This window comes from Cheilinus undulatus, linkage group 14 (genome assembly GCF_018320785.1).
Source record: "Cheilinus undulatus linkage group 14, ASM1832078v1, whole genome shotgun sequence".
Taxonomy (NCBI): Eukaryota; Metazoa; Chordata; class Actinopteri; order Labriformes; family Labridae; genus Cheilinus; species Cheilinus undulatus.
Genome location: NC_054878.1, coordinates 29,864,837 through 29,880,211, shown reverse-complemented (window position 1 = coordinate 29,880,211; position 15,375 = coordinate 29,864,837). Strand labels below are relative to the sequence as shown.

At 40.6% G+C, this 15,375-nt stretch overlaps 1 protein-coding gene across 1 annotated transcript in view; it reads left to right on the top strand.

The window, feature by feature from the left end:
* foxo3b (forkhead box O3b) overlaps window positions 1–15,375 on the top strand; it is a 59,778-nt gene that overhangs the window by 465 nt on the left and 43,938 nt on the right. Inside the window, exon 2 of the mRNA XM_041805144.1 lies at window positions 84–793. Within this exon, the coding sequence (XP_041661078.1) occupies window positions 236–793 (558 nt within the window). The 5' untranslated portion in view covers window positions 84–235. The remainder of the gene's footprint in view (window positions 1–83; window positions 794–15,375) is intronic.

Genomic DNA, 15,375 nt, shown 5'->3' with positions numbered 1-15,375 from the left:
CCTTTGTATAAAGGCTGTATCTCTGGCTGTGTTGGTTCTGTCTGAGTCTGTTTGGTTCATTTCTCTCTTTTTGTCCTCAACAGGCGTTATGAACTAAGTTGCTCCTTGTTGGAATAGCAACAAAGGACGGGCGCGCGCATTCATGGGACGCGACTTTGACAGCTCTTCGTTTCTTCTCTTGTAACTTTATTACCTGTCAGCTGTGGGGTGAGATTGTGACTGGAGTAGGCAAACCATGGCTGAGGCTCAGCTCCCCGACCCACTCCCGGACTTGGACGTGGCAATTGACCCGGACTTTGAGCCCCAAAAGCGGCCCAGATCTTGCACCTGGCCGCTACCTCGACCGGACTCCAGCGCAGTGAAACCAGGGAGTCATGACACAGATATTATCCCCGAGGAAGAGGACGATGAGGAGGACAGTACAACCCCAACTGCTATCAATATCAACGGCACCGGGGTGGTGGCGGAGGACCAAAGCAGCAGCAGCCCCGTGCCCGACGGTGCGCTTTCCTCCCCGGGGCAAGAGAGCGGAGGCTCCCCGCTCTCATCGCACTCCCCGTCGGCCACCTCAGGAGCGCTGACCCCCAGCGGCTTAGCCGCCCAGCAGACCCCAAGGAAGGCTTCATCACGCCGTAACGCCTGGGGGAATCTTTCATATGCTGACCTGATAACCAAAGCTATTGAGAGCTCTCCGGACAAGAGACTGACACTGTCCCAAATTTACGACTGGATGGTCAGATCCATCCCCTACTTCAAAGACAAAGGAGACAGCAATAGCTCTGCAGGATGGAAGGTAAGAGTCCCACTCACCCAGCCCCCCTCCTTCCTCCATCAAAACAAAAACAAAAAAGCATGTGGCTTGTAAACCAACTGACGTGCACTCAGACGGACACACGCACATTATTGAACCAGTGTGTGTTTTTACGAGCTTTTTTCGGAAAGTCTGACATTATCCCTCTCATTATCATTCCAATGGAAATGACAGCAAACGTGGAAAAATCACACCAGGGAGGCATTAAAGGCCATTAATCTTTTTAAACAGCGTGAGTTCACGTGACCTGGACATAATTATCTTTTGAATTAACCAAAACATGAAACCTTACACTTATTCCTAAACACTGGAAGTACAACAGACGTCCTTTGTCTCTTTTATGTGACGTTTCTGATGTGCATGTTATTCGTCTGTTGCCACAGCCGCTGTCACATGGCTGGAATTAGAGCAAACAGAGACGTTGTAACCGGTTTGTCTGGAAACACAGTAGCCTATTTTGAGTGACGCAACCTCGGTTTAAGACAGAGAGAACGATACAATTACATAAGACAGTTTACTGAACAGCAGCTAATCCATTCATAAGACGAAGAGTTGGATGTAAACAAAACGATTTAACATTAATGCTGCCTGGAAGTGTGAATCCTGAGAAAACCTCTACACTGTAAAAAATCAATCAGTTCCACTTACTTTCACTGAGTGTTTTTTTTTCAGTCGTGAGTAATCATATTATGGTTTTATTACTTTGTGTTTTTGTATTTTGAGAAAAAATTTCCGCCATGCTACTGTAACCCTGTTTGCTGTTTGTTATGTAAACCTTGGCAGGGATCTGTCAGTCTCTTGGGTCAGGTAGACAACTGCCAAGGTTGCTGGTCCAGCCATGGGGGAATTACATAATGATTGGGTTGCCATGAGTTTGGGTGAGCTGTTAGATGATCTGGTCCAACCTCCAAAAAGACATTTGGAAGCCACGAAAGGAGAGAGGGGGGCGTAGAAGGTCAGGGAGCATAGATTAACACCCATCAGAGACTGGAGGAGTAGTAGTCCCATGAGGCGGGGAGCCTATAGGCCTTTTTTCAGGGCTTCTCAAGTTTTTGGTATGTGATATGCTTCAGTGAAGAGTGAAAGAGGGAGGTTGTGTGTATGTGTGTATGTAGCTCCATCAAGTCAAGGCAGGGTTCACCGTCACCGCGCAGGGCTGTTACTCCTGGAATCTCGGGCATGAGGGCCAGCCTGTCGGTGGTATAGTGTTACTTAGGGTTCGTCAATAAATCTCAGCTCACAGCCTGGGCCTTTTTTTGTCTTCTTATTAGAGTTTCTATTCATAATAGACTTTCAATTTGATATACCATACCATACACTGTATTTTTCTCTCTCTTTCTTTTTCTATATCTTGTAAGAGATTCTTTTCATTACAAACTTAAATTAGGGTACAGTATAGTACCATTGTTAATAATATGAAACAATCTAGACGGAGTGGATAGGTTATGTTAAGATATGATACTATACATGGTACACTCTCCTTTTCCTATTTCTTGGAAGATTTTTGAAAACAGACTTCACTTTGAGTACAAATCAGTTTTGTACCATAAGTATAGTATCATATAAAATACAAAAGAATATGATACGATACGATACACTCTATTGTTTGTCTCTTTTTCTCTTTCTTCTTTCACAGACATTTCCGTTATGACAGACCAAAGTTGTGTACTGTATAATACGATATGGTATGATACGATACAGTACAGTTCAATGCAGTACAGTATGATACAATACAGTACAGTACAGTAATACGATACGGTCCAATACAATATAATACAACACAGTGTGAAATGATATGATACACTACAATATACTTCATTGTTTGTCCCCCATTCTCTGTCACCTTTTCTCATAAGAGATTCCATTTTTAACAGACTCAAGTTATGGTATGATACAATACAGTACCATACGATGTGATTCAGTATGATATGGTTTGATATGATATGATATGATATGGTACAATATTCTCTCTCATCTCTTTTTTTATAATAGATCCTCTCTTTTACAGATGATAGGATAGGATATGATACGATACACGATACAATATAATTAGAGCAGGTACATTTTATTGTTTGCCTCCTTTTTGCTTAGAGATGGTTTTCATAACAGACTTCTGTTCTGATACAATACATAATACGCTATGGGTTGTAGCAGCACATTAAATCACAAATTAGCACAGTTTAAATGAAACAGAGACTTTTGGGCAGTGTTGATTTTGTCAACTAAAACTCTGACTAAAAATGTTCGTTGACTGCCTTTTTTTCCCTGACAAAACTAGACTATGACTAACAAAAACAGATCTGTGATGACTAAAACCAACATAAAAGTATAGTTTTCTTGAAGATAAAAAAATAGACTAAAATGTAATGTCGTTTTAATTCAAAATCCATATTTCTCCACTGGGTACATCTGTCAAAAAGCAATGCATCTATAGCTATTCTGCCTCTCAGGGATAGAAAGGGTAGAAATTACTAAAATATGACTAAAACTTAAAGACATTTCATCTGAAGATAGAACTTCATAAAGACATATTTTTATATAGTTATGAATCCAACACTTAGACTTTAGTATTGGCTAATTCAAACTCATCTAGGGCTAGTATGATTTAAAAATACACAGTACATTATATAGGTTGAAAAACACTTATTACAGACATTTTATTGACCTGGACTAACTCTACAGTCTCCACTAGAACCACACTGTTTTTGCTCGGTATTTCCCCACAATTATTTACCTAAATCATTTTATTTTGGGGGAGGGGTTGCAATGATTAATTCACTGGCATACTCCACCTCTACACCTTACCACCAAGCAGGTCCTCAGGTCTTGCCCCATGCACAGAGTTTTAATAAGAAGCCCATGAAACAGCCTGCAGAGCCAGGTGTTCAGAGCTGCCTCTTTAAATGGACTTCTTCTCTTAACGGAGACCCTGCTCTGCTCTCCGATCCACTCTCAGAGACTCAGGTTTCACCTCCACACAGAGCAGGGTTTGAACACCTACAGTTTCATGCTGTCAGGGCACCTTTGTTGAGGAGATTTGCTGAGCAAATCCTAGTAATCCCCCTGGGTTTTTTCTCTCAGGTTCCCAATTACATCATGTTGTTTCATATCTTTGTTGGTTAAATATTAGCCCTGGTAGAGGCATTTTAAAACAGCCAAGTAGGCTAAGGAGCATTATATTTTTTTAGACTGTGCTCAATTGCTTCAAGCTTGGAGTGACAATACCTTCTGATTTTTACTACATTGATTATTCCTTTAAGTTTTTCATTTATATTTAGTCTGTTTCAGATGACTTGAGTTGTGTAAAAGTTTTTTTTTAATTTCTGTTTGTGTTTAAAATTTAAGAAATAAGGCTTTTTTATATAAATTAAGGGGCAGAAGTTTGTTGGAGCCTTATCCTAACACAGATTATGATAGAGTTTCCTGCCAGGACTTCTATTGAAGAAGTTCAGGTCTGGTTCAGAGCTGCTGAAATATGTGCCAAGAGAAGCTTTGACATGGCGGGGGAGTGACGCTCTGTATCTCAAAATAGCACCTGTAAACACGCCTATAACACCCTGACTGTGTCTTTCACCTGAGTGTCTTTGCATAATCGAGAGATTAGATGCACCTGTGTGTATTTGTGTGCACATACACAGGCGTACATCTATGCGTGTGTTTGTGTACAAGTATTCTTGGCTGCAGTAAACCTTGTGCTCTAGTGTTACTTAACCCTGCTGTAACAGGCTCCCAATTCCCAGCAGCTGCCCATCACAGGCCAAGACCCAGTTATGTCACAGTGACACTCAACACAAACACACGCACGCCCGATACTCTCATTTAAGGTTATGTGTTTTTTACAGCCACATGCACACTCATTTCACAGTACGTACAGTTCTTTTAACCCAGATATAGTTGACAGCCTGTGTTCTCGTGTGTGTTTTAAATCTGCTATACATTCCCACACACAGACATGCTCAGACTCATACAGAGCAGTTGCCTGGTCATGTTCAGGCTTATCACCAGGGTTCATAACTGTGAGCGGCTGCTGCAGGTCTGCATTTATACCCAGGTCTGAAATTAGTTTGACTCCTTATAAATCATTCACAAGATAACTTTAATCTCAAAGAGCCCTTAGGCTGCAATGAGTGGTGATTAACATCAACAAGGGTTGTTTTTTTAACACGTTCATTAGTCTTAAAGTCAGCGTTTAATTGTACATCATGTTCAGCTTAAACCACAAGTTTGTGAGTCATGACCACAAGTGTCAAACACAGATTTTTTTTTTTTTTACTCAATCTGTCATTTTGCAAATGCACCAAAGAGCAGTTCATTCTAGTATCTGCACATTCCTCTATCTGACTTAGTCCGTTGGCGTATGGAAAACAGACCTTCATAAGCCCGCCGGGCAAGTTGATTATCATTTTAATGGCCTAGAAAGCTGAAAGTGTTGATTCTTCAGGGCTGGAATTATTTATTGTCCCTATCAGAGCAGGATGGGGTTGACAAAAGAGAAGGAAGCTGCCAAAAAAAAATTAAAACAACATTAGTCCTTTCATTGGCTGTCCATCAATGCAGGCCAGGGCGAGCTTTATGTTGGCGATAACATCCCGAAGTCAGCCATGAATAACCCTGTGAGACAAGGCGGCTGGCGGTCGAACTTGAACTTGTAAGAATTATCTGAGGTCTATATGGCTCGTAAGGAAATTCTTATGATACTGAAGCAACTATTAAAAAGATTAGCAGGCAAACAGTGGGCTGTCTGTGTGATTGTGTGTATGTGCTCACTCAGGTACTTAAAAAACCAATCTGGAGGCCTCTCAGATGGAGCTGGCACTGTGCCAAGCTGAAGGAACTGAAGCAAAAAAGGCAATAAAAAAGGGGAGTAGAGGAGGGGGTCGGAGAGGAGGGGAGTGACGACAGTAGGAGGAGGAGGAGGGAGGGGGTGCTAAGGGAGTGAATTAACAAGCTTTGCTCCAAATTGGTGTATTACAACTGCCCTCTGGCTGTGATTCCCAATGGAGGGGTTTTTGTGGGTGTGTGGCTGAAGGGGGCGATGGGTTATGGGAACCCACCAGCTCTAGACGCCCCTCCAGGTCTGAATAGTGTCACTTCATCTGAACAGTTGAGCTCTGCATGGAGGAGAACCCCCAGGCTCTGTTCTAGATCCTTTTCCAATCAATGGACATAGTAGTTTTGCTGATTTTACATTTGAAAATTTGCCAACCTGGACAAAAATATGCAGACTTAAACATATGTTTTATAGCTGAACATCTAATACCAAAACCATTAACCTTGTTTTGCATTATAGCCCCAAGTCTTCTTTGAAGGTATGCACAAAAGTTTGAGAGCTGACTACAGGGGTTTGCCCCTGTTTGGCAACAAGAGTGTTTAAGGGTAAAAAGTTGTCTTACAGGGTTCTAGCGAGGTAAAGTCTCTGTAAAAGTTCCTCAATATATAATGTAGAAACATACTTTCACAAAAACACTTTATGCACAATGCAAAGCAATGCTGAAACGGTAAAGGGTCTCCAGCATACTGTTACTTCATAATTCAGATCAAAACGTTATAAATATTGAATAAATGCTGTAGTGTGAAAAATGTCAAATGCCTTCCCAAGTTTCATGAGCAAGTCAAACCCACTCATGTTTCTTCCCTAAATCTCAAGCTAACGCCAATCTACAGCCTACAACTTAGCTATCATAGGTTAGCTTAGGTTAGCTTAGAGCTTAGACCGGAAGTGAGTGAAAACAGCTAGCCAAGATAGAAGTAGATACTAAACAGAATATTCAAAGCTCCCTTTTAAATGCCTTCTTACATTTTTATAACATGTTTTGTACCAGTATTGTATTAAGGATTTTTACAGGCTGTTTCTTTATCAGTCAGGCTAAGCTAGCCCACAGTGTTAGCTTGATATTTACAGTACATCAGGCATGTGGTTTGTCTGTAAGTCATATAAGGCTGTCAAAATTTAGTGATAGTCATCTAAACCTTTCAACACCACATATTAAAATGCTACAATATCTGTCAATTTTATAATTGGTAGCATTTAAAACAGAGCTTACAAACACTTTACATCTTCAGATGTATTTTGACTAAAACCTAAAACATCATTTTTGTGGCCTTGAGACAATGTGACAAAGGTTGCCTTCATATTTTAGTATATAAAAGCAAAACACTGTGCACTGGAACAATTCAGTTGGTAGAGCAAGAAGCAGGGGCCTATATACAGAGTCCATAGTCCTTGAAGCACTGGTTGTAGTTTTCAAAGCCCAATCCTGGCCCTGTTGGGTGCATGTTTCCCCGACTCTCTCTCCCCATACTTCCTGTCTTTCTTTAGCTCTGCTGTAAAAGGCAAAAAGCACAAAATATATCTTTAAAAAACAAGAAATTGCACAATATTGGGTGCCTCCACCAACATTATTATATCTTTCTCCTTTTTTTAAACCTTAGGACACTACAGAAAGGTTAACATGTGTTTATATTGTCCATATTTTAGCCCATGAATACATTAGCAAATGTTGGCTGATTTTACATCCACCATCATCAGTTCTGTAAATATACAGTAAAGTAGTGAACATGTTTGACTGAACTCTCGTGTTAAGGTTTATGTTTAAACATCAAGAAAGAGAGAGAAAAGCGAAATTCTCTCTCTTTTGCTTTCCCATCTTTTTCTTCACCCTTCGCCATCCCAACCATGTCACACACGATCTGTTCTCCTCAAAGACACTTCTCAATTATTCAATGCGCTCGGGATGAATTCAGATCGGTGTATTAATTTTTAAGAGCCTGTTCTTGGCTAAAGGGTAACACTCTTTCATAGTTTCTCTCCTTCTCTTTATATGCCGTAACTCCTCTTTTTTGACTCCACACACACACAGACTATCCCTCATTATTTTCCTGCCAGCTCCCTCATTTGTCTGGATGTAAAACACTGTGGTGAGCAAAAACAAGCTGTCCCCCTGTAGCTGCTGCTGCTCCTCTGAAGCACATCTCTTCAAATCTGTTGTTGGCTCTAATGAATGGAGATAAATCTTTGGCCTCATGCTCCGAACTCCCTTGACTCTTTCTTGTCTTTTTGTGGACATCATGCTAACACTGCAACATTTTCCAACACACTTGAGACATTAGGGCCACACTGTTATAGCTGCTGTGAAAAAAATGCACACTGTAAAAAAATGAACTGTCTTAAAACCTTGGTGTGGGTCAACTGGTCCAGAGTAAATACAAATTAGCTCAACACTTTTATGACGATGCAAGCAAAGGATGTTTTGTTTATCTGAATGTGTTGAACAGAGATATACATGTACCTAAAAACAACAGAAGCTGTGGAAACATGCAAGGTCTTTGATGACATCTCAGATAAAAACATTTGTGTCTTAAATGCTGTTTATAATATGCTAGCTATTATACACTAGCTTCAGTTAAATTAGTAAAATATGAAAAGTTGAAGACATGAAGGCAATATTGTGTCAACAATATATGAAGCTAAAGCTAGCAGTTAGCATAAAAAAGCAAAGTTCTGCACAAACACTGCAAACAACATAGCTGGGAACTAGCCTAGCTTAGCCAAAACACTGCAAAAAACACAGTTAGAAACTAGCTTAACTTAGACCAGACACTGCAAATAACATAGTCAGAAGCTACCTTAGCTTAAACCAAACACTACAAACAACACAGATTGAAACAAACTAAGCTAAATTTGCAAATTGTGCAGTTAGAAGCTAGCGTACCCTATTCCAAACACTGCAAACAACACAGCCTGAAACTAGCTTAGCTTGCCAAAAGCCTGCAAACAATACAGTGAGTAACTGGCATAACATAGCCCATACATAACAAACAACGTGGTTAGGAACTAGCTTATCTTAGCCCAAACAAAATAAACAACACAGTTCGGAACTAGCTTAGCCCAGACACAACAAACAACAAAATGTGTAACTAGCTTAGCAAGGCCTATACACTTTAGACAACACGGTTAGAAACTAGCTTAGCTTAGCCCATACACAACAAAAATACCCAATGTGAAACTAGCTTAGCAAGGCCTGTACACTATAGAAAACATGGTTAGAAACTAGCTCAGCTTAGCCCAAATGCAACAAACAGCACAATGACAAACTAGCTTAGCTTAGCCCAAATACAACAAACAACAGTTAAGAACTAGCATAGCTTAGAACAAATGCAAACAACACAGCCAAAAACTAGCTTAGCTTGCTCAAACACTGCATCATTACATTTAGAAACTACCTTAGCTAAGGCAAACACCACAAACAACAGTTAGCTAATATTGTAGATTAAGGAGCTGTCAATGAGAAGATTTTGTGTCTTTTTAAAAGAGTTAAGCAAGCTGTTTCCCAGTCTCTTTAATTTAATTCTTTCAAAACTGAGCAAAACGGCTATTAGCTCTAACTAGCTTGTAAGATACTCTGTGCATTCACTGGTTTTAATGAAGGCAGCAGTAGCAAGGTATATTATTTAGTCACTATGCTTCAATATAAGCAGAAAAAGTAAGCAAAAATCCTGCTGCAGAAGCATCACATTTCAATGTTCTCTATATTTGTAATACTAATCTAATTGGTTATCAGTGTTGTAAGTTTAAGCAGTGTGCAAAAAAAGGCATCTTTCCCTGAAAATTAACCCAAAATACAATACAAGAAGTACTAGAGCTAGAAGTGCTACAAAGTTTAAAGTATCTCTTCCCATTTTTTTTTTTTAGTCCCATGCATTTCTGATCATGCCATCCTTCACACTGCAAAAGAGATTGCTCAGCAGTTTGCACCAAATCAGATTACACTGATCTTTTTCCAACTGTTGGTGCATAAAACCTGTTGTTGTAGCCAGATAACCCCTTCAAAACAAACACGACTGATGTTGCAAGAATTCATCAAGAGCTGGGGAATGGAAATACTGGTCGTAATGCCATGTAATCACAGAAATTCCCTGGAAATACAAAACCAAAGTCTTGAGCAAAAACACAACATACCAGCTCTGAGTGGTAGAAAAGTGGACTACGGTGGTTTGGCTAGTGGTTGGAAACTAGTCTTTAACTGGAGCACCAGAGTTCAATGTCTGTCTCTTCCAAAGCATCCTTAAAGACAATTTGATTGAGTTCCTCCCAGCTTGAGACTTGCTGTTCTGTAGTTAACCATGACCTTTGACCTCTAGGGGGAAGGCTGAAGCAAAGAACAGTCTTGACAAGTAGAAATGATTAGGGACAGAAAAGTTATGTCAGAGAGAGCACAGAAATACCAGTCTGACAAGAAAATTGTGCCATAGATGTGTCTGTTTACAGCTGGAAAAATCAACATAGTAAACCAGCAATTGCACATTTCTCTCAGCTATGTTTGCTCTATCTAAATAAGGTATCTCCTAAAATACACATACGCAAAACAAAAGCGCTGATGGGTAAAATGCACAACTTTGTTCCACTTCTGTGCACAGCAAATTGCAGAAGAGTGTTTTTGTCTGAGGTTTGCATCAGCTGTACAAAAACAAGGCACTGATATTTAATAAATAAGCATCTGTGGCCACATTAAACATGATCACATAGATATTGAAGTGAAAGTAACTTTGCTGAGCTTTACATCTGATTACATGCTGTTTGTATTTTATGTTATAAGTAATTTGAGGGACTAATGTCTTTCAGTGAGAAAAGCAGTGGGCTTTAATGCATGACAGGAAATCTTTTGTTTATTTTATAAAATGGTCAGCAGAATTAGAGACTTCAGTAGAATGTAGTCAGTGGCTACTCAAAAAACTCTCAACTATCATTTGTTTGTGTATCTATGCTATATGTGCCTATACATAGAGGCATGTATATTTATGTTAGGACAGCAGTGGTGGATGTGAGGGAGTTATATGTTTTGTAACCATAGCAACCGATAACTTGTCAAGCAGGTGGAGGGACGACTTGCAGTTTGGGTGACAGCTGATAACAGAGTGACCCGCTGAATGCATCTCCCCTCCCCCTGCACTTACACACACACATATTTAAACACACACACTCACTGCACATACCTCCCATTCTGGCCTTGCTTCTCAGTTTCTCCGATAACCACATTGCTGAAGTGGGCCCCTTGCCTCTCGGCCGCCGCCTCCTCTGTAATCGACTCCTTCCACCACACACGCACACAACATAACATACACACACCCTGTGCCTTTGTGTGGTGCTTCAGTATTTACCACAGTATGATTTTTAAAGCAGCCTTTATATGAAGATATGTTTTTATTATTTCTTTTGAGGATGTAGAAGCAGATGAGCGTCACAGCATCCCTCTCCATGCCCTCGTCGTCATCTGAACTCTGTCGACAGTCATCTGCGCGTGGCTGATTTGAAGTGATCATCTCTGAATTTGGTTCCCCCGGTTGACTCTCAGCTTTTAAACTTTAATTTGTTTTCTTCTGAGCCTGTCTCTTTCGATTACACCACTCCACCTATCCGGCAGCAAAGAGTCTGCAAAGGCTGAGCTGAGGTACTGTTCCTGATTAACATTTAATTGACTACAATGAAGCTTTCTGTGTCAGAGGAGAGAAACATAAAGAAGACGAGGAGAGGTTTGGGTGAGAGTGGTGTGCTGTTGACATATAATGGAGAAAAAAATCACTTCACACATCTTTCTGTGTTGCCCTTGCTTGCAGCCAAAGCAGGATTACCTGCTTTGTTACTAAAAACATTTACTGCATAGTTCAGAATGCGTCCAATCAACTGCATTCACCCACTCCTACCGTAAGAGGCACAATTATTTCAACCCAAGGAAAACCACTGATCATATACCGCTGAAATTGTCAAGCGTAACCTGTGAGCTGTAGGTCAGTAGTTCATAACTATCACTGTAGACCAAAAGCTCAACAACCAAACTGGTAGCTGTTGGTGCTACGAATTCCACCTAGTGAGCAAAGATGGTGATAAAAAAAACTGTAATGCATAAACCATATTTCCCTCTGGGAGACCCCACAAAGTAAAATTGTCTTTTACTAGAGTGGCTTGTATTCAAGCCTTGTCTTTGATGTGATCATGTCTTTGTGGCCATGCTGGTGGATTTGGATTTATTTCACAGAGGGATCTATATGTTTCAACAACTGACGGCCAAGAGAAACAAGGTACAAGCATCAAACGTTCCTGGACCTTTGGAGGGTGCTACTCCTCACTCAGGGACTCCTCACCTAAAGCTGGGAGCCAGTCAAGCTCAATGGGTAAAGCAGGTGCCCATAAACAGAGGCTATAGCCCCCATGTGATCCCATACTCTCTTTCCATATTTCTGGTCTCTCTTCAGCTATCCTATAAAAATCAAGGCAGAAAAAGTGCATCTATAGCTGGATAAAAAAGATTACGGATGATAGAAAAAAATCAACAAAGCTTTACCTTACATCCGAGAAATCCAATTTAGTGCCAAAATGTCCAAAAGTATCAGAAAAAAATCTGTGATTTTTAAGAAGCTTTTGTTGTCACACCTTTAAACCAGGAGATAATATTTTCTTTCCATAACAAAATCTTTTCAAAGGGGATAAAACCATTAACTTCTTTCTTAAAAACTATGGTCAGATTCAATGTGACTTGCGCTGTTCATACTGTCAGAAAAAAATCAGATATGAGTCACATGGGAGCAAAAAATCAGATTCAGGTCACTTTCAACTGCAGTGTGAACGTAGCCTTAGATTTTTATCCTGATTCCCACGCTGCAGTCTGTTGTAGGGTTTTACATGCCTTGTCTGCACTACAGATGGAAGCTTTCCAACCCCAGAGACGGCACTCCCAGATTTGATAAGCAAAGATTGAGAGTGCCATCGAGCAGCCAGCCTGCCAGCCACCTGTTCATCCTGCAGGCTTTCTATGTGGACACACAGGATTCTCTTGTCTCTGTGAAATCCTATAGGTCAGAGTCACACATGCAGTGAGTGTCAGCTTCTGGTATGAATTACACAGTTGAAGATGTGTCTCTGTACACACACTGAGCTCCAATGTTCCACATCCTCCATGCACCATTAAAGCGAGGGAATGATGTTTTCAGCCCTTTCTGAGCTCCAATAATCATTCCCATAATGACTATGGTGATTTCTGTTTGTTTTCATGTTTGTATGTGTTAGCCTTTCAGACATCTCTATGTTTTGCATGTGGTTCGCAGTCCATTGTGTTTGTTGGCCTCAAGGTTTCATACAAATCAACCTCTTAGAACTAATCCCCCTCTTCGTGAAGTCACTGCTATAGCAGTAAAGTTCAGAGATTATGAGTATGCGTGTGTGAAGGCGAGGTATTGTTGGATGAAGGCAAGCCATTGTTGAGCCTGCGGTAGCCGCTGAGAAAGAAAGGCGAGGCCGATGGCAGCAGCTGAAGTCACATCAAAGAACTTGTTGCATTTATGCGAGGGCTGGAGCATAGAGCTCATAAACAGGAGCCACATTTGTTTGTCGTGTGTAGCTTATGTTTTCCATATGCATCAAATGTAAAAATGTCCCAATTTGTCATGCTTTCTCTGCATGCTCATGCAAGAGGCAGACTGCAAGAGTACAAAGAAAACATGCAAAGGATAGAATTTCTGCAGGAGAGATTGCCACTCACTTGAAAACGTCTGTTATAGGTCAGATATGGCTTTGTTAGCCGTATCATTTTCATTCATATCATTTTTGGTTCAACTGTGCCATTCAACTTTATCTCTGACTCATTCTTTCTTTTAAATATTTTATGGTCTTTATAACCTTTATTCAACAGTAGTGCTCGAGATGATGACAAGAAATATAATGAGAAAGTAGGGGATGACAGGCACCATACAGGGAATCAAAGCTCATTGTTTAAGTCAGATATAGCATATAGGAGGAGCTGGGGTGGAGGAAGGTTGCAAAAAGCGGCTTTCAGAGGGAGCAGCAAAGCATAGCCAGGCAAGAGCAGTTTGAATATGGCAGTATGAGTGCAGTTAGCCAGTGATATGCTTAGAGCGAATCAGCTGGCCGTCAGCTCATGAGGGCTTGCGTGAGATCAGCTGATCTCAAATATATGGCAGCGCTAGCCTGAGCTAATGCTATACGCCTGATTTTTTGCTGGTTGTGGTCTCGTAGTCTCTGCTACCCATCTTGACCAAAACACTCTTGTAAATGAGATTCTTAATCTTGATGAAGTTTTTCCTGGTTCAATAAATTTTAATGAATAATAATTCTTATGGAGAACCAGTAGATTTCACATCTTTGACATCTGAATATGGTTCATCTCAGTATTCTAGTTTGTGACCTGATAACGAAGTAGACATCAGACAGTAGTTACGTCTTTTAACTGATAAGGTTCTCAGGCCCATAATCATATCTTAAACTAAAAGGCTGAGGCAATGCATGGCTCTGTGTCTTTGCTAGAATGTTGAGATTTTATGCCTCTTGACATGATGGGATGAAAGAACTAGGCCAAGTCATATCCCAGATTAGGAGGTCACTGTGAATCTGAGGAGATGGGCCTCCCTCCTTTTCATTTCCACCCTGCTCTTGTCTTATCTGTTATCGTTCGTCATGAGGCCTAGGAAAACTGTAGCGTTTGCACACCTGGGTTTTATAAGAGAGAAGGGGGAGGGGTCAGGTGATAAGGGTCTTAAGATAGGCCTGCAGAGCACAGCAGCAGCAGATACAGGTCGATCTTTCAAGCATGCCTGTATGTGTTTGCTGACAGTGCATAAACTGTCATGACCTTTAGCCAAGTTATTGGTGTGCAAGTTAGTTCTATTAGGAACGGACTTGAGAGCTGACAGAACGGCCTTGCAAATGAATCCAACTCTCTAAAGCAGAGGTAGAAACTGTGGAGTGGGTGAAACCTGACTCGGGGGTCATGGGCAGGAGTGTTTCAACCGTAAGCTGACGAAGGGAAAGGTTAAATCTTGACTGCTGGTGGAGTAGCCCAGAGAGAGAAAGGTCCCTGTTGGACCTCTCACCTACCAACAGCTTCAGTTTTAGCTGATAGCAAGGAACCTCTTTCAACTATTCCTGCATATTCAGCTCCTTTGAAATTCAACATATGAGTGTTACTTTTAAAGTCCAGTTTTAAAACATAGATGGTACTCTGGAGATATATGACTAAGGTTACCGGGTCAATCTTTGGACCACCTGGACACGTATGAGAAAAACAAAATAACTCAACAGGACTTAACAGTGTGGTTCCAGAAATAAAATCCCATTAATTTTTCTCCATAGCGGAGTTCCTTTTTTGTCGTATTGTCAGAAGTATCTAAGTAAGATTTACCACAAGCTACCAGAGGGTTGAATGATGAAATATGCTCTTGTAGAGGACAAAAAATTGCAAGATATGTACCTTGTTTTAAGAAAAGCATAGTTTATACGCTGTCACAGCCAAACCTACTACAATACCCACAACCCTTTAGTGTCACAGCAACGTCTCTGATTGGTAGGTTCTCGGTTTAAACGTGAAAATGTCTACCGATCCCCAAAACAAAGGCTGTCAACTGTTGATGACAGTTAATGATGGTTTTAAAAGCTTAAAAATCTATCATTTACAACAAATAAAATGAGTCACAATAGATTGTGGGACATGTAGTTCCTCCTTATTTGTAAAGAAATCTGTACACACTCTTGTATCTTTCCTTTTTTTTCTCTGTTT